At 37.4% G+C, this 22,348-nt stretch overlaps 1 protein-coding gene across 1 annotated transcript; it reads right to left on the reverse strand.

Annotated features, from left to right (window-relative positions):
- Positions 1 to 524: 524 nt before the first annotated feature.
- On the reverse strand, positions 525 to 21,527 carry Fasn1 (Fatty acid synthase 1). The gene is made up of 10 exons (XM_083048689.1): positions 21,229 to 21,527; positions 13,027 to 13,190; positions 12,600 to 12,953; positions 7,128 to 10,303; positions 6,458 to 6,920; positions 5,723 to 6,086; positions 4,150 to 5,636; positions 3,038 to 3,960; positions 2,646 to 2,882; positions 525 to 1,806 (listed from the first exon to the last, which is right to left on the reverse strand). Exons 2-10 carry the CDS (start codon positions 13,133 to 13,135, stop codon positions 1,705 to 1,707), a joined length of 7,215 nt encoding a protein of 2,404 aa, XP_082904815.1. The 5' UTR covers positions 13,136 to 13,190; positions 21,229 to 21,527; the 3' UTR covers positions 525 to 1,704.
- Positions 21,528 to 22,348: the final 821 nt, after the last annotated feature.

Raw genomic sequence — 22,348 nt, forward strand, 5'->3', positions numbered from 1 at the left:
TTACAGTTACGGAAAAAGTTTACGGTCTCTATAAACCAGCCTTAAGGGCCATTCTACACATCTTCCGTAACTGTAACGTAAGGATTCGACCAATCGCGATTCATCGAATTCGAATCAAGCAACGCGATTGGTCGAATCCTTACGTTACGGTTAAGTTTACGGTTACGGAAGGTGTGTAGAATGGGCTAGCGATAGAAACTTATAAATAAAAGTATGAATATATTTTTATATCCCTTTTATAATTTACATTTTTTTTATAACTGTGTTTACATATAAGCGGTCTTAAAAATAATATTATCTGGAAGTTATCTAGATGAATATCATTTTATCTTTTACCTAGATATATTTAAAACAAAATTATCTTATGCAAGATAAATTTACATATTTTTATCTAGTTAATTTTTAAATCATCTAAGCATAACACTGTGTAAGTCAATGTAATTTTCATTTATAAATTTCGTCAGATTCATACATAATCGAACAGTATTAATAGTGTTAAAGAATAATTATATGCTTATGTAAATCTATTTTCGACAATTTATTTGATTAAATAATTAGGGAAATTGGGCAATGTGTAAACATAAATTGCATATAAATTTGCATTGTTAATTTGTACGTATAATATATGTATGCTTACAACTAGTAAGTGTACATTTATTTTCAAGATTATAATACACAATGTGTCAAATCTGTTAAGTTAATAAAAAAAATACAGACAGTAAACATTTATTTTTTTTTATGCGCCAAACTTTTAATCGCTAATGGAATGAAATAAATTACATATTGTGCGATAAATCTTACAGTAATATCTTTCTTTATCACTGATTATATTTTAATAACATAAGAACGCAAAAAAAGTTGAAGAGCCGATAATTAAGAACTGTATTAAGCAAATGCATTGGTATACTTTGTCGTTGTTATTTACAATTTCATTACGATATTGTGATGATGATGATGAGCACTACAGAGAGACTCCATTAAGTGCTAGAGATAACGAGATCAACTCGCTTAAAATCAAAGTATCTATAATTACTAAGTAGAGAAGGAAGATAACGCGCTAAACTATTAATATAATTTAAATAAATAGATACGCACGCATCCGTGTTCACTTTGGAAATATCACGAGAAAGCTTACATAGTCTTAAAATAAGTTACTAAACTGATCCCATGTGCTTAAAAATTATACAAGAACTTATTGTATATTTAATTTAAATTAATTAATGACAAGGGAAGTACTGGTATACCATTAAAAAGCTTGTAATTATCTTATCTCGTACGTTTCTCATACGTTTTGTACGTTCAGTTACAAGAGATTTTCTGACTTGTAATAGTCGGAGAGCATAATGATGAAAGATACATATATATGTATAAAAGATTCCTACGTAAAGAGACGTGTCACTTTATACAGCGCGAAATCTTTTGTATTGCAGCAACATGGCGCAAAGATGAGAATTTAATAATCACGTAATAAAATATATATCTACATACATAAAATATATATCTACAGGTTTCTACAACCTTTGTGGAAGTTAAGTTCTACCGACACCGCACTATGAAACCAGTCTCTCTTGGGCGTGATATTTTATTTTTTTTTTATTTTTTTTATTTTATTTTATTATACACAGATCCTAATTCACGTTATACGCTTCATCCTCTCAACGAACCTAAGCAACGAACGTGCGTTCTCTCTTCATGTTTTGCAGACTATGTTTGCAAGAGACTTGCGAGTCTCTTTGCACTTTTGCCCAACAGTATCGTTCTATGATTGCCAGTCACCTCTTCCACTTTTACGGGTTGCGTGCAGATCTGAAAGAGAGAAAGTAAGTAAAAATTTTTGATATAATTTGCAAATTGTTCTTTTCGCGTGAATGAAGAGATTCAGAGAATAGATTAATTAAGAATTATTAATAAGATTAGCTTCGATAAAAATGTCTATGAAAACCTAAAAAATTATATTGAAATATAAAAAAAATCTTTGTTTAAAGAATCCCGCACAATCCTTATGGAAAAGATTGGATTTCGATGAAATTGCCTGGTTTTTTCATATGTTGTAACTTTTGTAACTTATAGCTCTTAGCTCTTCGCTGATCATGTTGGATGTGTGACGTCAGAGGCGAGAAAACACATTAAAAATTAAAGATGCTATTTCGAAATAAAAAGATATTTCGATGAAACAACACTTCAAATAGCTTTAGCATACTCTTAAAATACCTCGAAAACTATCCTTTTCCTTCTAGAATCAATCAACAGCTGTAAAATTACTGTAATATGAGGCCCAGTCAGTTTGTTTGGTCTTTGCACATGCGCGCAGTCATTCTGCATGACATAGTCTGATACTGCACGATCATTTTACGATTGTTGATTGACTGTCAAGGGAAAAGAATAGTTTTTGAGATATTTTAAAAGTGTGCTAAAGCCATCTAAAAGTAGTGTTTCATCAAAATATCTTTTCATTTAAAAATGACATCTAAGAATTTTCAGCGTATGCTTTCTCGCCTCTGACGTGTCACGATCTACTAACATGGCCGCGGCGAGGAGCCAAGAGCCTTAAAAGAATAAATTAAAAAAAAAATAAAATAAAATAATATGATTAACAATATTGTGTATATAAAAAGATGGAAAGAAGGAAAAAAATAATCTCTTACCGTTGATAAATTGTGATCTTGTTTCAGGGGTAAGAAATTTTCTGTAGCCTTAATCAGCATCACTGGTCCTTTGATTTTTGCATCCGGAAAATAGATTGCAGCGGCCGCCAATTTTTTGAATAGAAGGTATCCAGCGATCTTTAAATCCTCTTGATCAAACGGGGTGTTGCCTATTATTTCTAACATTTTGTCAAACATCTCCTCGTCCGACTTGCTCTGTTTCAGAATCTGGTTTGCCTGAAATGAAACAAGACGAATGTATATGTAGATTATAAAATAAATTATTACATACTCGAAATTATCTGTATATATGCTTGGAGAACTATGGATCATTCATAAATAAAACTAATAAAACTCATCGAACATAATCTAAAAGGATAATTGAAACTCACCTCAGAATAATTGATATTCTTGTTAAACTGTATGCTGAAATACGCCAGCGCTTTCATGCAGCCGTCGGAGACGAGATAATTCGTCGTATTTATCTTGCCAATCATTTCACACTGTTGTCGCACATACTCCAACGAACCGTCTATCAATTTCAGGAAGACCTTCTCTCCAACGGCTTCCAATTGCAAAGTCATCTCGATAGCGATGCAAGCTCCGAACGAGTATCCCGTCAGGTGGTACGGTCCCTTCTTTTGAACATTCCTGATGTTCCTTATGTAGAACTCGGCCAATTCCGGTATCGTGTCGTGCGGCGCCAGTTCGACGCTCTGCAGACCCCAGAGCGGTCTCTCGAGCTCGTTGGCCACGTGCTCCAACGGCGTCGTCAGACCTTCGATCGCGTGAACGATGAACAATGGCGGTCCGTTCGCGCTCTTTGTCTTCAGTTTAACGAGAGCTTCCTTGGGCAGCACCTCGTTGCTCGGCCATTGCATTATTAGCATATTGCTGGCGGCATTCACGTCAGAGTCGTTAGTCGATTGCTGCTGCTTGTTCGTCTCGGGACTCGACGTGGACAGTTCTTGCAATTTGGTGAATGTCAAGACGCGGATCTCATGGGACGACAACACGATATCGTAATTCCTCTCGAGGGTCTGCTTGATTTCCGTGCCCATCAGCGAATCCATGCCCAGGTCGGCCAGGCTGTTGGTGGCACTCACTGAATTGACGTCTTTGACGCCTAAAATATTGGCGATGGCTTCGACGAGGCCGACCTTGTTGCCGCTACTTATAGATTTGTATTTCTCAGCCAACACCGCGGAAGACAGCACTGGATGCGGTTGTTGTAGGAATACGTCTATAATCGCTAGACAGCTTGATATGTGTTGCGGCATGGTACCGCCGACCTCAGTGTTGTTACCTCCCATTTCTAGAAGAAGAATAACATTATGTAAGGAACGGATTATAAAATTGTAACACTTAAAGATGCGTTTATAAAAATGAGGATACAAATAATTCGGAGAAAAGCTAGAAAAAATCAAGGATCCAAAAATAAGAAGCTATCTGATCGAGGCAGACTCGGAAAACTCTTCAAGAAAAGACATTTCGCATATATTACCCATGATTAAGCCAACGTCTCCAATGGCACCCCATTGAATGGCGAGACCGGGCAAACCATTGGCCTGCCTCTGCTCCATCATTCTTTCCATGGCTGAATTCGCGAAACCATAATTAGTCTGACCCATATTGCCGCGTCCGCACGATACGGACGAGAACACGACGAAGTAATCCAGTGACGGACAAGATTTCCTCGACACCACGTCCAAATTTCTCGTTCCATCGACCTTCGGCAGGCTCGCCGTCTTGAAATCGGCCTCTGTCAGATTCTCGATCAGCGCATCGCATAGCACAGCCGCGAGATTGAAGATGCCACCCACTGGAGCCAATCGATTGCTCTCCTTGATTAGGCGTTCGGTGCCCGATAATGTCGTAACGTCTTCCGTAGAGATGAAGACCTTCACACCGTTCTCGCGCCAGCGTCGCACGCACAATGATTGATAACCGTTACGTATACCCGAGCGTGAGACGAGAACAATGAATTTGGCGCCGCGAGCGATCATCCAGTTGGCCAGCTCCAGACCGAAACCACCTAGACCGCCCACTAACACGTACGATTTCTCCGGATTCATGTAAGTACGAGGTATGGCGGCCACTATCTTCGGCGTCGGCAAGACACCTTTCTTCGGCTCTTCGTCCCGGATCTTCAATAATACCTTGCCGATATGCTTACCGGTCGCCATGAACCTGAATCCCTGCTCGAGCTGCTGCTCCGAGAACACAGTTGAAGGTAGCGGACGCACTGCGCCGTTCTTGATCCCCTCCGAGACGAGCCTCACCACTTCCTTCTTCTCTGCACAATCCTCCCCAAATAGCGCGTCCAAGAGTATACCGTGGAAGGCCGTGTTCTTCAGGAACATCGACATTCCTACGCGGCTGTCGTTCGACAGATCGTACTTGCCGATCTCGAGGAAGCGTCCGTTCAACGCGAGGCATCGTATGCCGGCTTGCAGCTTCTCCTCCGCCAAAGAGTTCAGTACCACATCGACTCCGCGTCCCTGTGTTTCGGTGAGTATCAACTGTTCGAAACTCGTGTCTCGAGAATTGCCGATATGTCTGTCGGTCAATTGCGGGAAGGTCTTCTTGAGGTATTCTCTCTTCTCCTGTGTGCCAACGGTGGTGAAGACCGTGCAGCCGGCGTGCAGAGAGATGGCGATCGCGGCTTGACCGACGCCGCCTGTTCCGGCATGAATCAACACGCTTTCGCCGGCTTTCAGTTGACCCCGTACAAAAAGGGCGTAGTAACTAGTCGCATAAGCTACGGGTAACGTCGCCGCTTGTTCCAATGTCCACTTGTCGGGTACCTCCCAGAGAAAACCGAGATCCGCCACTACAGTGGTCGCCAATCCCCTGGCTTCAACCATACCCATCACACGACGTCCGTTCGCGTCTTTCCCGGAGAATTCCAGTCCCAATATACAATCCTCTGCAGCCATTTTTCGTGGCAAAGCGTCCGGTGGTAGCTTTCCGCTCGCCAGCATGATATCTCTGTCATGTGAAAGATATATTTTACTTATCTAATTGTCACTCTCGTCTTTGAACGAATGATTCAAGACAACCTGTGGAAACCTTACCTGAAGTTTAACGGAGCGTAGTACACGCTGCAAAGCGTCGTATTCGAAGAGTTATCGGGTCTGTAATAACTTAACGGACCTTCGATCCATCTCAAGCTGCTTAAGTCTCCTCGTACCAGCGAGTTTACGTAGGCATGCTCCACTTGCAGGGAGGACACGTTGCTCTGTTGATCCAATTGCAAATGCCGATAGCTGCCCCACTGGCCTCCCTTCAACACATTAGCCATTAGTCCTTTGTCCAACTGTTCCGCATAGAATTGCGCGGATAAACTGAACTTGGGAGCGTTCTTGTCCTGGATGAAGACATAACGTGTGTTTTCACCGCCCACTTCCCTTCGTAAACAAGTCATGAATCCAATTAGACCTGCAAACAGAAAGAAGTGGTCGTTTACAGTTTCGCTGATCTTGCACAGTGCGATTAAAAAATTGTTTAAGAGTCACAGAGGGGTTTATTATAGTTAAAAATCTCGAACTATAGAAGTTTATTTAATTTCTTGGTATCGTATCAAGAAAAATTAATGCCCTGTAAACAACGACAAATTAATTCTTCTTTCCCAAGTAGCAAACTGACGTCATTAAATGTCAAGACGTCATTTTGACGTCTAATGACGTCATTCGACGTTAATATGATGTTTGCTTGCTGCCTGGGTTGAAACTGACATCTGACAGCCATGTCTGGCTCTTACTTGCCCGTTAAACTAAAAAAATGGTTTTTTCCTTAAAAACATCTCTTACCGAGTAACGGTTCGCCTTGGGATACAAGGAGCACCTGTTGACCCTCGCTGTCAGATTTCTTTAGCGCAGCTTTCACACCCTCCAACCACGAGAAAGATTTCTCCGTGATCTGTATTACAGTCGGTTCTTCCTTCTTTTCCAACTTTTTCAGCAGCAGATAAGTCTTTTCTATGGGATCGGTCTGTTTCGCGATCAATATCAGATTCGCTTGCTTTAGTGCGATTTTTAAATTCAATTGCGCGGCGGTCTCCTCCAGAAGAACGAAACCGGCGGGTTTCAAAGCAGCCGCCAGATTTTTAAGAACACCGTAAGATTGATTCGACAGAACATCCGTTGCTATTACAAAGTGCATGTCTTTACCGGGAGGCCCATCATTTACATCTTGCGCCACGACGTCGACATTTATTTGACTGCAGACTGTTGCATAATTAGCGGGATTAACAGCGACCACTTGTACATTGATCTGAAACAATGAAAAGATCATTTTTTGCGAAACAAATATAACATTGTGACGATGAATAAATATTTATCTGCAATATGCATTAATTTCGAGTTTAGAGGTAATATGGCAATCAACAAGAGGTTTTTCTGTATCAAATAGCTTTATCTAAGGCCTCTGTTGAAATTATGACAATGTAATTCGCATTGAAGTCCCGCGATATATACTTACGTTAGGCAGGTTCGATTGATTATTGTTAAAGTCGACCAATAACGGTGCAAAGAGAGCCTCCGCGGCTCGTTCACCCGCGATTTCCAGGGTCTTTAGTTTCAACGCAGTCGAGTTTTCGCACACGATTTGCAACAGCATGGTCAGAGCGTGCAGCTTACCCTTTTCTGGATTCTCCACTAGGCTATGCGAGATCTCATAGGGTATGAAGGTATATCGCTCGAGTTTAGGAGAAGATTGAGTTTGCTGTCGTCGAGGGGCCAGGGAGGACTTCAATCCTCTGAGTTCGATACCGCCCGATTTGATGATATTGACATTCTTATAGTGATATACCGGCAATGCGCCATTTTTTGGTAGCTCGTCCGTCAAACGTTTATGAAGAACCGGATTAATTGCGGTGTATTGGAGACGCGATGGTAGATACAGCAGCTTGTGACTGCTGGATAATATGCTGAACTGCAGCATGGTATCTATATACGAGACCCATTCGTTAAGCCAATGAAGCTCGCCAGCGTTGGCGTAGTTGTCGCAGGTCTTGATGCCTTGGAAGATACCGCTATATTCGTAGCCGCGCAGCCTCAGCTCCTTGTAAACATCCTTGGTATTCAACGGCAAAACGTTCTTGTTGTCAGCAGACGGTATCGATAGTGGTGGTAGCTTCAGCTGATCCCGCTCGATATCTTCAGATACGCGAACCCTTCCACTAACGGCGACTGTGCCGGCTTCGCAGATCTCAAAGTCGCCCGTTCCCTCGAAGATGGTTATCGAGAATTTCACGGTTCCCTCCTTCGGCATGATGGTGGCGCGTTGAAAACGCACGTTCTCAAAGATGACTGGCAATAATTCAAAATCGGTGCCACGCAGTTTCGCCAAAGTCTTCCACACCAGTAAAAGATAACCGGTAGCTGGGAAAAGGACTCGCCCGTCTATCTGATGTCCCGCTAGATAAATGTCCAACTCCTTCGATAGATCCACTTGTACGACGCACTCGCCCGATTGGGCGGACATTTGCTTGAAAGAGGCCACTTCCCAGGTGGCGGAGTGGTCCCACTTGATCAGGGGCCCGATCATCGGTGTCCCACGACCGACGGGGAAGCTCACTGGTGGATACAGCTTGGAGATATCAGGTTGGGCACCGGCCGCGTACAGCTTACCAATGCTGGACAGCAAAAAGACCAGATTGTTCGAGTGATCTCGCTTGTGGAGGCCAATATTGGTCACCGTCGGCGGCAGAGATCTGCGCAGGATCGCCTGTAGCAGGCAATGTGGTGCGATCTCGATCGTTATCGCATTCTCCGGGATATGCGCGATCGCTTCCTGGAAAAGGACGGGCGATAATAAATTGTTGACGTGATACGCGGACGAGCTGAGCTGCGCGAGCGGGCTACCCCACGCAGCTTCGGGTATGGAGCTCGAGATCCATTTAGTAGATCTCTGCTTTGGACTAGGTATGATCTTGTCGAGAGAGGCGCGGAGTTTGGTGCCAGCCGGGGCGATGTGTTTACTGTGGAACGCAAAACCGGAGCTCTTGACAATTTTGACGAAGATATCCTTGCTCTTCAACTCCTCTACAAATTTTTTCAGAGACTTGGGCTGCCCGGAAATGGTGACCGAGTCCGCGGAATTGTGGCAGGCCGGAGTAACATCGGGTGGGCACATTTTTTTGGCTTCTTCCCAGCTCAAACCGACTGCCGCCATGGAACCCGGGCCCAGATTGGAGTCCATGATCGACTTGCCTCGGCAATAGGCTGCCAAAACAGTTTGTTCCGGGGTAAACGCGCCGTCGGCATAAGCGCAACCCAATTCCCCGACGGAATGTCCGACTATGCCATCCGGGTGTACACCTATCGATGCAAGTACATCGACAAGGGCAACCTGCATAGCCGCAATCGACACAAAGGAGTCTATTACGTTCTCATAGGTTTCGTCTGTAGCGTTCATGATGATATTCATGAGATCGATGCCGTGGGGTTTCAACGTGTCCGCGCATCGTCGTAAGCTACGTTGAAAGGTCTCGATACCAAGCAATTCGCGACCCATGCCCGCCCATTGGGTGCCCATACCGGAAAATACAAACCAAACGGGACGTTTCTCTTGATTGCTCGTTACTTCGGTTATTTCCCGATTATCATCGACACTTAGGATCTCGTAGCCGCGAATCTTGTGACCTGGTATATCATTGTTATGCACGACGTGTAACAACGAGAGAAACTCGTCATCCTTTCGATGCTCTTTCGCTTTGTCTAGCAATGTGTGCACGGCCTCCTTTGTGCGACCCGACACGGCGACCAACTTGGGTAGCAATTCGGTAGTGTCCAGCACTGGGGGTAATTTCGGTTTTGGATTACTACGAAGAACGATGTGCGCGTTCGCGCCGCCGAAGCCGAATGAATTGATGCCTACGATACCGCCATTCCATGGCGTGGCCTTGTCGACCACCTGAATGCGTCCCTCTTTCAAAGCAGGAATATCTGGATTCGGTATGTTGAAATGCAAGTTGGCGGGAATCACGCCCGCTTCCATCGCGATTAGCACCTTGGCGATCGAACAGAGCCCGCTGGCGGGTTCCGCGTGTCCCATATTACTCTTGACCGAGCCAAGTAACAACGGAGTCTTCCTGTCCTTGCAGAATAACCTGTCGACGGAGTTTATTTCCTCCGGATCGCCCACTTTGGTACCGGTACCGTGTGCCTCCACGTAAACTACGTCCGCGGGATTGATCCCTGCCTCGTTGTACACCTCGCGCATCAATCGGTTCTGCATTTCACCGTTCGGATATGTGATACCCTGGGGTTTGTGGCCGTCGGTGTTCGTTTTCGTATGAATCACCGTGGCGTATACCCTACGCGCGTCCTTCGCCTTCTGTAAGTATATCGCTGCCACTGCTTCGGCCTTAACGTAACCGTTGCCCGTGGCGTCGAACGCTTTGCATTTACCGTCCTGCGCCAACATGCTTAATCTGTGAAATTGAAGCGCGTTCGTTGGCTTCAGCAACAGATTCATCCCACCCACGATCGCGGCGTCGCACTCGCCGGCGCGCATCGCGGCGACTGCCTGATGCAGGCCGAACATAGCCGAGGAACAGGCCGTGTCCATCGCGTAACTAGGTCCAGTGAAATCAAACGCGAAAGAGATTCTGTTGGCGAACATCGCTTTGCAACATCCGGTCAATCCATATCCTGCAAACAGAATACAAGTTTCGCGGTTTACCTTTTAAGTATATTAAGTGCTTTTCAGCAACGTGCACAGGCGACATTGTGTAAAGCATGCGGCACACGATGCTATTTTATCTGCTGGATTGCTAGCTGGATTTGCGTGCTTGCTACCGTGTGGGCAGCAGTGCTGGAGTGCTGCTGACCGTGTTGCTCGCTTGGCTTCAGACGATGCCTACTTTCGTGCTGGTTTTAGGAGGATCATTTCAATAAACCAAAAAAATTTCAAGTGACGATAACCCTATCATCGTTATATGCAATATCATTGTTTATATGATCGTGGTTATATGTCACTGTGAATGTTTTTTGACATGTATTTTGCAACCTAACCCAAATTTGAGACTGACAATATGTCAATCTGTCAGCATCTTGATTGACAGCGCAGGATTATAGCAAGAAAAATAGCACCTGTTCTATCACCGAAATCCAGCAAATCAGTCAGCAGCGTGACCAGCAGGCACACAATTTCCAGCCTAACAAAGAGCAAGATTGCCAGCACAGGCGCACGCAAGTAATCCAGCAGATAAAATAGCATCGTGTGCCGCATGCTTTTTACACAGGAACCTTTCCAGCAAGAAAACATAAATAGTACAATTAACTATCAAATAAAGAGTTTTAAAGTTCCGAAAATTCATCTATTTGATAACTAATCTCGTGTGGGTGTCTTTAAGTGTGTTTCTTGGAAAGCTCCTTTTATGATCTCGTGTTGGTTCTCGCGTTGATCTCTCGTTATGGAAGCTTTCCAACAAGACAATGTAAATAGACACAATGTGATGTAATTGGCTATCAATAGAAAATTTTTAAAGTTTCGAAAATGGTTCTATTTGATAGCCAATCGTGCAACGTATTTATAAGTGGGCTTAATTATGGTGCTTTTCAGCAAGCACAACATAAGCGACACAAAACACAAAGTCGCATTATACAGGATGTCCCATTTTAATTTCCGCAGGCAAATAATGCGAAAAATATGAAAGATACGGAAAAACGTTTCAAAATTTGTATGGCTTCAAGGCGGACATAAGATAGTGGCAAAGATTTGACCTTGGATAGTCGTTTGAAGGTCACGTGAAAGTCATCTTCAATTTCTTAAATAAAACCTACTATTTTTCATTGCATTTTCTTGTAGCTTATCTCGAGTTTTCCAAAACACTATAATAAAATATTTTTCTTCTAAATACTTTTTGAGTTATAAGGCTTGAAGTTAACAATTTTTTGACGTAAAATGCAAATATCTTGTAAAATATTCAGTTTTTGGATTCGGAAAAATTGTTGCAAATTACATACTCTTTTTAAAAACAACTATGTACTTTCTTTACACCAATTGATTAGTCTCATTATTCTGCGCATAAAAGTATTAAGGTAAGATTACCGAAAACTGAATATTTTACAAGATATTTTATATTTTATGTCAAAAAATTGTTAACTTCAAGTCTTATAACTCAAAAAGTACTTAAAAGAAAAATATTTTATTATAGTGTTTTGAAAAGCTCTCGAGATAAGCTACAAGAATATGCAATAAAAAAATAGTACGTTCCGTTTAAGAAATTGAAGATAACCTTCAAACGACTATCCAAGATCAAATCTTTGCTACTATTTTGTATTCCCCATGAAGCCATACAAATTTTGTTTGAAATGTTTTTCCGTATCTTTCATATTTTTCGAGATATTTGCCTGCGGAAATTAAAATGGGTCACTCTGTATATGACACAAGTGCTACAGCTCTTTAGTTAAGTCACTTTGTGTATCACTTTTGTGCTTTTCTTTTTAATTGTGCTATACAATGTCTATCTGTGTTTTTTTTTTTGCTGAAAAGCATCCTGTGTTTCTTGCTGGAAAGCATAGTGCTTTCCAACAACGACACAAGTCAACACAATCATACACAGCTAAGTGCTGTGTTTAACTACGTCGTCGTTTTGTGTCACTTTGTGAATACCAACATTTCTACATTTGGTACCATTTTTTTCTACAAAGTGATACTCCGAGGAGGTAAACTAAAAAAAAAACCTAAAATACTTCAAATTTTGAAAACGCTATTAAAGTGACTGTCCTACGATGTGGCAGTGTTTCCGTTAGATCGCAGGACAGAAAAAAATCTAAGCAGTGTTTCAGCTACAAATTGACACTGTATTTCGTTGCTGCGAAGTACAGTTATGTATCTTTTATTCTTTTATAAGCTTTTGAGAAGCTCTTAATGACATTTTCCAACTTTGTTCAGTCTTAGATTTAAAAAAAGATTTGAAGCCAGTCTTCGAAATATACAAACCGTTAATGAGATCCGGATCTTTCGTCCAAAATTCCTCCGATTCGGAGGAGGAGACGCCAATAAACACACCGGTACGGGATCCTCTCACGGTCGAGGGGTTGATGCCGGCATCAACTATCGCCTCGTGCGTGACTTCTAATAGCATGCGAAGCTGCGGGTCCATTACATGCGCCTGCTTGGGATGTACCCCGAAGAAAGAGGCGTCGAATGAAGAGAGATCCTTGATCTTGGCGAATCTTTTTGGTAGTCCGTAGATGCCCCCCGCCCAACGGCGCTCCTCATCGGTAACCATATCTAATCCTTTCAACAGATTCTCCTTGAACTCCTCGATGTTTGACGATTCAGGTAAACGACCTGGAAAAATGTCGTCGACGCGTTACGCTCCGATAACGATCACTCCGTTCAGTCGTACCCGACAAATCATTACCTGAAATGCCCGTAATGACGATGTCACTGTCGATGGAATACGGCACTCCATTTGTGACCACGGGTTTCCGTGTCACCGGGCTGTTGATACTTTCAAACTGTGCAGGCATCTTGCCGAAGGGTTCCTCCTTTAGGATTGCCTTTTACGTTCTTAAAAATCACTATCTGCAAATTGGAATAGAATCTGTAGAACTGATTGAAGTCTCTCTTCGAGAATTATGCAAGAACGAAGCATTAGGCACATAATATTTGAACAACCGATAGAAATTATTTAAAGGAATCCGATAGTCCACATTGGTAATTAGCCAATTAAACACTCTCTGATTGGTTAATCGTGCTAGTTACCCCCTAGACATACTCGATGTATGTGAATGAAACTTTTCCCTCCAAAATTTTTCAATATCCTCTATATTTTTTAAAGCTCCTGGGTCCTCGCCGACCATGTTGGAATTGTGACGTCAGAGGTGAGAAAACACACGCTAAAAATTCTTAGATGCCATTTCGAAATAAAAAGATATTTCGATGAAACAGCACTTCAAATGCTTTAGCACACTCTTAGAATACCTCAAAAACTATCCTTTTCCCTTCATAATTAATCAAAAACTGTAAAATGACTGTAATATGAGGCCTAGTTTGTCTGGCCTTTATATACACATGCAGTCATTAAGAAATATATTTTTATTTAAAAATGGCATCTAAGAATTTTCAGCGTGTTTTCTCGCCTTTGACGTCACAATCTAACTTGGCCGCGGCGAGGACTCAGGAGCCTTAAATGCATATAAAAATATTATCTCTAGTAAAAATATGTTTTCTCTCTTTTCAGCAGATCTTAGTTAAAAGACAAACCGGGTGATTCCTGAAAATTTTGATCTAGTTAAAAGAAAGACTAAAACTGATGTGAGAACCCTCTAAATTCCCTTCTTTCGATAAGTTTAAAGACATGAAGAATTTTGTATCATGTTAAATTGTCGAAATTCTATTCTCACGAATAAACAGAGAGAAATTGTTTACGCGTTTCTATCACAACAAAATCTGAACTCGCACTGCTTCTTCGTTCAGCAGCTCTCTTTGTATACGTTCGGTCTGCGAGCAATTACCTTCAATTGACATATAGTATAGTTAATTGAGTAATCTCAATTGAGTAGTTTCACTTGGATAAACCAATTTTGCAATGATTGTTCGCGCACACGAGAATCGTTTTTTTTTCTCTCTTTTTCTCGATAAGCATGTAATATTGACGAACGATGGCCCGTGTTCCGAAATTACCATTTTCTTTATCTGTGTTTAAGAATCTTTTTTAAAGATTTTATATTCCACTTAAGAGTTTCTCGAGTGCGAATTTTAATCCTTATGCATTTCAATGGCCACCAGAGAAAAACAAATTATCATCCTAATATTAATTACAAAAGATGTTATCGTAAAGCAAAAATTACGTATTTTAAATACTTTCAAATATGTGTATGTATGCGTGTGTGTAAAAAAAATAAATTATCGAAAGAACATGTTAGTAATACTAATAATATATCATACTCTTTATAAAATATTTTATATCGTGCGAGTGTCATCAGAAAAATAAAAGATATAAAATATCTCGTAAGATAAATTTTTATTTTTCGATAATCTTATCTTGATACTTTTTTGCGCATAATTGGAGAATAATTAAATATAAATATCGAGATATATCCAATCGTACGTTGTTTCATCTCAAATAACGTGCTATTTCGAAAAATCGCGATACCGCGATACGCGATAAAACGTTAATGACGATCACGAAATTCGTCATATTCATCGCATGATCGAGAGAAATCTTATTTCGTTTCATTATCGACGCGATATCAGGTTTCGATAGTCAGGAAAAGTCACGTGTATATAATAGTCGCACGAAAATTCTTCGATACTCAATCATCATATCATATCGCTCGATAATTTGTCTCTTCTTTTTACCTCGTTTAACTTTTGGTATATTTAGCCGTTCATTCTTATTTTTGAAATGTGCCACTGTAAAAAACCGAGCACGCGTTCATCGATTCCGCGATAAGAGAAGACGATTTGCGCATTATCGCACACCAAAAAAGTAAGAAATATTTCTCGAGGCAAAATTTATCAACGCGTACGTCAAAGCTTAATGGGAGAAGGAAAAAAAAACTTACAAAATTTATGCACGAAATTTATCGTCCGGCGGCATAAAAAAATTTTACAGTCGATCACCCAACGTTACATCACAAAAGTTTTTTAAGTCAAAAGGTCGGGTTGTATAATATATACGTCAACACGCATAACCGCGAATTGAATTTCGTGTTGCGCGATTTTTTATTACTCCACGTAATAAATATTATTACTCCATGTAATTAGCACGTCCGCTAATTACATATAACATATATGTAATACATACATGTATATAACAGTTCGACAATGACGGCGAAAGATATTTGGCAACGTCGGACGAATTTCTTTCGCACGTCAGAGAGGTCGTTTTCCCCGCATTCTATCAAACGGTGTGACTTCATTTGTATATACACTGTATGTGGGTGATTAATGCGTCAACCTTGAAAATAAATGAAGATGTCGACATAACGTCTGCCACATGTGCATGGCACGAGCCCGTCTCGTGAAGTCGCCGCAAGTAAATATATACACGACGCAATCTCTTCCGGGCTTCTTTATATATACATATATGTATACGTGTATTATTGTATATTGTTATAATATATATACTTAAACAATCTTATTTTCAATTATTTATTTTATTATCTATTTTTCTTCAAATAAGTATTTATTAATTGTTTTATTAATTATTTTACTTTATTTTTTATTTTATTTTATTTTTTATTTTATTTTATTTTTTATTTTATTTTATTTTATTTTTTTATTATTCATTTATTAATTCGATAAAGGAAGATCAAGAAATAACAGGTAATCTATATATAATCTTTTTTTTAATATAAATCTCTGAAAATTTGGAATCGTCACAATTTTCTGCCAAACATCGGCAAGAATATTTCCTTTCTATTTTAACTTCCTTTCATTCACTTTGACATTATATTGTGCAATATTTGCTTAAATTCAATCTCTTCGAGAGATCGTACACGGATCAAATCAGGTCAGGTCACAAGTCAGATCAGGTCAGGTAAACACGTGTCTGACTGCCTGACATAGAGCGTACTTGCTACTTGCGTGTAAAATTAGACATTATGGCCAGGCAATACAAGAGCAAGGTCGAATCCTTGCTCGCACTTCTCGCCTTGCACTTGACACTTGCGTTAATCGCTGCACGAGCTTTTCTCATGCATCCTTCTGTTTCGCATAAATTTTTCAGATAGACAGAGCGAAACGTAATCATAATTAATATAAAACGACGAGTGTTTTAGGGAGATAAATGATCGGCAAATGTCCAACTTATTAAATTATTTGCAAATGTTAAGAAATTGTTGAATACAAAAATATTGAACGCACTAAAAAAGTTGTTTCTGATGGACGTTTAAATTTTTGTCGCGTCGTATCATTTATTGAAAAGAGAAAGAAAAATATGATAACATTTTTTTAATGACAAAAATAACCGAACGTGATATATTTTTGCGCGAGAACATATCTTAATATTCACACATTACGAATCTTACAAATCAATTACGATTTTGATTAGCAAAATGTACGAATTGTGGACCATAAATTGGCGCATTACAAACGCTTACATAAAATGACAGAAGTCTAGATTTGATCCAGGATATGTACACACTACACATATATTTTATCATTGAAAAATTTACGAAATAAAGTGTTTTTATTCTTGGAAAAATACGAGAATGTCGACAAATCGAAAAAATTACACTAATACTAATAGTTATATATTATATACAATACATATATACAATATGGACACAATAATAATAAAAAATATGCAATCTGCAACTAGCAACTACATATATATATTTTTTTTTAAACAACTATGTGTTTCTTTACCAATTGATTCTTCTTATTATTTCGTGCATAAAAGTAAAATCATCATTGAGGTAAAATCATTGGAAAATGAATATTTTGCAAAATATTTTATAATTTATGTTAGATTATGTCAAATTAAAGCATAAAATATCTCGTAAACCATTCACTTTTTGACCATCCTGCCCTTATAACTTTTTATGCAGAATTTTGCGAGAAATCGGTTTATATATAAAGAAAAAAAATATGGTGGTTCCATTAAAAAAATTCAAGATAATCTCGCCCTGACCTCGACAACGCCACCTCAGGTCAAAGTAATAAGATCAGTAAATAGATATTTTTAAACCCTACAATTTTTATCTGAAACATTTTTTTTTTAATGCAGTGTTTAGAAAATATTCAACCGTTTCGAGACTTTTGGGACCCTGTATATTTTATGTCTACTAATAGTCATTGCATGCACAATAAATGCAATGGAAAAAATTATATATACAATGACCATTAATAGATGAGATCCTTGATTTGGATCAGTTGGTTGCCTATTATTGGATGAGGAAAATCTAATTGTAAAAGTAAAGATCGAAACTAGTGCAACTACATTAAGGCAAAAAAATATTCAAAAAATATAATGCGAATATTTTCTAGTGCTGAAGGAACTCGATTTGTTTCTTGCATTGTCGTTACTTGAACTTAAACATTCTTCTTTCATTTAAATTGATCGATCCATAATTATAGTTTGTATATTAGAGAGATTTTGACCTTTTTAGCCCCCAAGTGTCATAATATCGACGCAGCTGATTTATGAGAAATTAATATCGCTAAACAAACTTTTCTACAAATGTGCATTATAATTGTAAACGATGATGAATATGAATGATATCGCGGTCAAGATCAAAAGCTGATCGTGCATGCAGCGCAAAGGTTAATCGTCATAGTTCCTGCATATATCTCGTCGCATTGTCGATCGCTTGACTAATTTATTAATTGACAAATTAAGCCTCATTAAATCGTGTCATTAAAAATAGACGAATAGGATATCATAATTTTAGAATAACTGCTCCCACGCTTTCGCGAGCACGCAATTGATAATCGAGATGTACCGATAATATGCAGCTTTGAAAAGACGAGACAAGTACAATATTTAAAAAAAATTACATAATTGTGCATATTAAATAAAATTAATATTCAAAATTATGTGATTTTTTTATTGGCGTCAAGAAAATGACGTTTACAAGATAAATGCATACTTCCTTCTGCATATGAATTTCTTAATTAATATGCAATAATTTTTAATTACGATAATATTGTAAGTGATTTTTGTGTTAAAAACACAATTTTGCAATTTACACTTCCAGATTGAAATTAGATAGCGAGAGTTATAACTTAAAACTATTCATTTAACTCTTTAAGTGGGCTTCCTTTTAACTGGATATTTTTTAATTCGAATATTTATTACAAACCGACTATTAAGAACTTGTGAAAAACAATTACATCTAATTAAGTTTTTGTTAAGCAAAAATATTTCGCTGTAGATTAGATAAAAAAATTTTTAGATGAACAGAGAGGGGAACGTATAAAAAACTTATCTTTAAAGTACCTATTTAAAATAAATAAATATAGATTTTAATTTTTCCTCCGTAGAATATTGCACCGAAAACATAGATAACTCATAAATAATCCGACCTTATAGTTTGCTAGCAAAAAAAAGATAAAAAACTAATTTAAGTTTCAAATTATTACAAATTATTAAAATTTGAAAATAGAAAATCATACTACAAATATGAGACTTATTGTAAGAAATGTAACACGTATATAATATAATAATGTAATTTAAAATTTATAAAAAAATAAGTATATACGAGTATATTTATTTAAATTCTTATTTTTTATTATTTACTTCTTATGATTATTACTTATATTTAAATTCTTATTTCTTTATTAAATTTTTATAGACTTTATAAATTTTCTTTATAAGCTTTCTTTATAAACTTTTTTTTTATAAACTCTTTAAACTTGTATAAACTTTATATATTTTTAATTTAAATAAAAAAAAACAAAAAATTATATAAATATATTTATATGTAGATTTACAAAAAATGTTTATTATTGTTTACAGACATTTACTTAATGACTTCTTTAATAACATTTTGATTGTTATACATACATATATTATTGACACCTTGATTAATTTTTAGATTAACTTTAGTTTGCAAGAAAAATGTATTTGAAATAAAAAATAGGCAATATATATATATATATATATATATATATATATGTTATGAATCATTTGTAAGAGATACATATATTTGTAAAAAATATATTACAGATATCAGTTTGACATCATACAGCTAAGAAATGTGTACGTATGACGTAATAATATAAACACGAAGCGTCAATCTTGATAGACAATATCTGGCCTCGTAACTACAAAAAACGAGAAACGAAATAGGTGACCTTTAGTAATAAACGATTTCTTTTTATTATACATATATGTATAAATAATATATGTATATAAATTATAAATATATATATAAAAATTATAAAAAATATATACAGGGTGTCCCAGACCTACCGTATAACCTTTTAATGGTAAATTCCTGGGATCATTTAGAAACGATTTTTCCTCAGCGAAAATGTCGAGGGAGACCATCATTTTTTGCATGTTCCCAATTTTTGCCATCATGTATCTTGTGTAACTAAGCCTTAAATTAAAATTCTATTAAAGTAAATTCTACCTGAACTGAACTAAAGATTTTGTTAATATTTTATTTTCACAAGGCTTAGTTTGCGAAAAATCCTTTATTTTCAATCGTTTATAACTCGAAAATTATTGATGCCTCGATATTTTCGCCGAGGAAAAATCGTCTCCAAATGATCCCAGAAATCTGCCATTAACAGGTTATACGATAGGTCTGGGATACTTTATATATATTTGTTATTGTTTACTATTTACGTAAGTTACTTCGTGAATCTTGAAACCTCTGTGAACAACACATGTTCAACATTTCGCTCTTGAAATCACAGCGCATTCGATTCCGTTAGCTATTCATACAGTAGTGCACGCAATCGCAATTATTTCCGTTTCTCTTTTCCATGTGCATCAAATATATATCTCGATTATATTTAACATCTGATACTAATTATATATAATAATTAGCATTCGTCATAATGTTGAAATGCATAACTTAACAATTTGTTCCAGCATACTCTCTGTATATTAATCATTGCTTTTAGAAGAATAGGTGGGTGTGTGTATATATGTAACTTATATATTGTATAATCAATTTAAATCTACAATATACTTGTATAATCTACTAATCTAATACGAGTCTGCATACGTTGTAGAAATAAAAAAAGTCTACAAACTTTATATGAAACTTAAATGCTTTTGCGTATTTTTTTGTTGCAGGACATATTTTGAGAAATAATTATAAAAATTGCTTATTTTTATCTGATACTTTTTCTAAACTATTTTATATTTTATGCTATACTATTTTATATTTTTTCTATATTATTTTTCTATATGATGTATTGAAAGTAATTCTCAATATATAATAAATATTTCTATAAGTTTGTCTACGTAAGCGAATATATATCTTGATTATCCAGAATACTCATATATTCCAATATACACATCACTTTTAAAAAATGTGTATGTGTGTAATTTATATTCATAATCTCAATATATATAATTCATAATCAAAATCTGTCAAGCTACTTGCATAATGTATGCAATTTATATGCGTTTGACGTAATAATGTTATAACTTTTTCAAAAAACAAGCTGTTTATAGGTAATTATCAGATAATTATCTGAATATATATCTATCATAAATGTTTATTAAAATCTATTCATATTTCTTAAAGCAATTTTTTTTCTAAATCTCGTTAAAATGCACTTATCATGCATTTATCATTCATTCGTGTAATCTCGATTGCCAATATAAAATATATTTATTATATCAAATACGTAATAATATTTCTAGAAATAATGTAATATATTTCTAGAAATCAGCTGATCTATTTTTTATTCTAAATTTTAGATAATACATTTTTCAGAAAGGCAATTTATTTTACAACTCTCATCGTTAAATGCACTTTACTATTCATCGTGCAATTAATTATTGAAAATATATATCTCGACTTTTGTTAACATAATCGGAAATACCTTTTGTTCGGCGAAACTATTCGCAAATAATACACCGGCAACATCTTCGGGAAAGCGATTATACCCGCGCCAACCCCCCAATATCGATTAGCTTTGGACTCACCTGATTCTCGTGCGCTCTCTTCTCCGATATATATATAATCCTGAAGAAACGTAGTAGAAAGAGAATGTCCCGCGGAGCGGAGAGGAACTGGAACGTTACTGAAGCGTATTATAATAATATACTCGTGTGTCTCGCGTCAGATCTTTTTGAATCACCGCGGGTTCTCGCTTCCTCGCGTGATTCTCTCTTGTAACTCGCACTCGCTCGCCTCACACAAACGGCGCGAGTGAGTGGCTCTCGCTCTCTGGAGAGACAATCAAACGGTCGTGCGATCAGACACAGGACTGGCACGCATTCAGACCCGCCAGCATCTTATTATTGAATTGGACCGTCCCCATGGTCTGACATCAGACCATGTGGCGACGACCAATGGGAGTGTGGAGTGCGCGCGCGCATGCGCACCCGCGCATTCGGCGCGCGTTCGACCGACATCCTTGCCTTCATCGTCACATCGGACGAAACCTTCGGTTACAGGATCGCAATCCGGGCGGCTGACCCGACAACTCGCTTGACATTCCGCGATATCGTGATGGATTTTCGCGGGCATGTGTGTGTCACATGTCACCAGGAATGTGCAAAATAGATGTCCAAAGCCATTTAAAATAGAAAATGCAAGATAGTTGGAAGTTTTCCACCTTGAAAATGCAAAATGCAAAATGCTTTTTAGGCATTTAAAATGGGAAATGGAAAGTAGGCATTTTTAAAATAATTTTTCAAAATAAAAATGGTTTTTTTAAACATATACATATATATACTTATTTATTTATTTAAATTTTTATTTCTTTTTATTAAATTTTTATAAACTTTATAAATTTTCTTTATATTATAAACTTTCTTTTATAAACTCTTTAAACTTTTATAGACTTTATATAAATTTTATATTTTTAATATAAAAAAAATTTTTAATACAGAAAACGAAAAATTATATAAATATATTTATGTGGAATTACAAAAATTGTTTATTATTATTTACAGACATCTACTTAATGACTTTTATAATAACATTTTGATTGTTATATATACATATTATTGATATCTCGATTAATTTTTAGTTTGCAAGAAAAATGCATTTGAAATAAAAAATAGGTAATAAAAACTATTTAAATGTAAATATAAAATA

Source organism: Prenolepis imparis, unplaced genomic scaffold (genome assembly GCF_030444845.1).
Source record: "Prenolepis imparis isolate NDT839.2.m4 unplaced genomic scaffold, iyPreImpa1.0 SCAF_10, whole genome shotgun sequence".
NCBI lineage: Eukaryota > Metazoa > Arthropoda > Insecta > Hymenoptera > Formicidae > Prenolepis > Prenolepis imparis.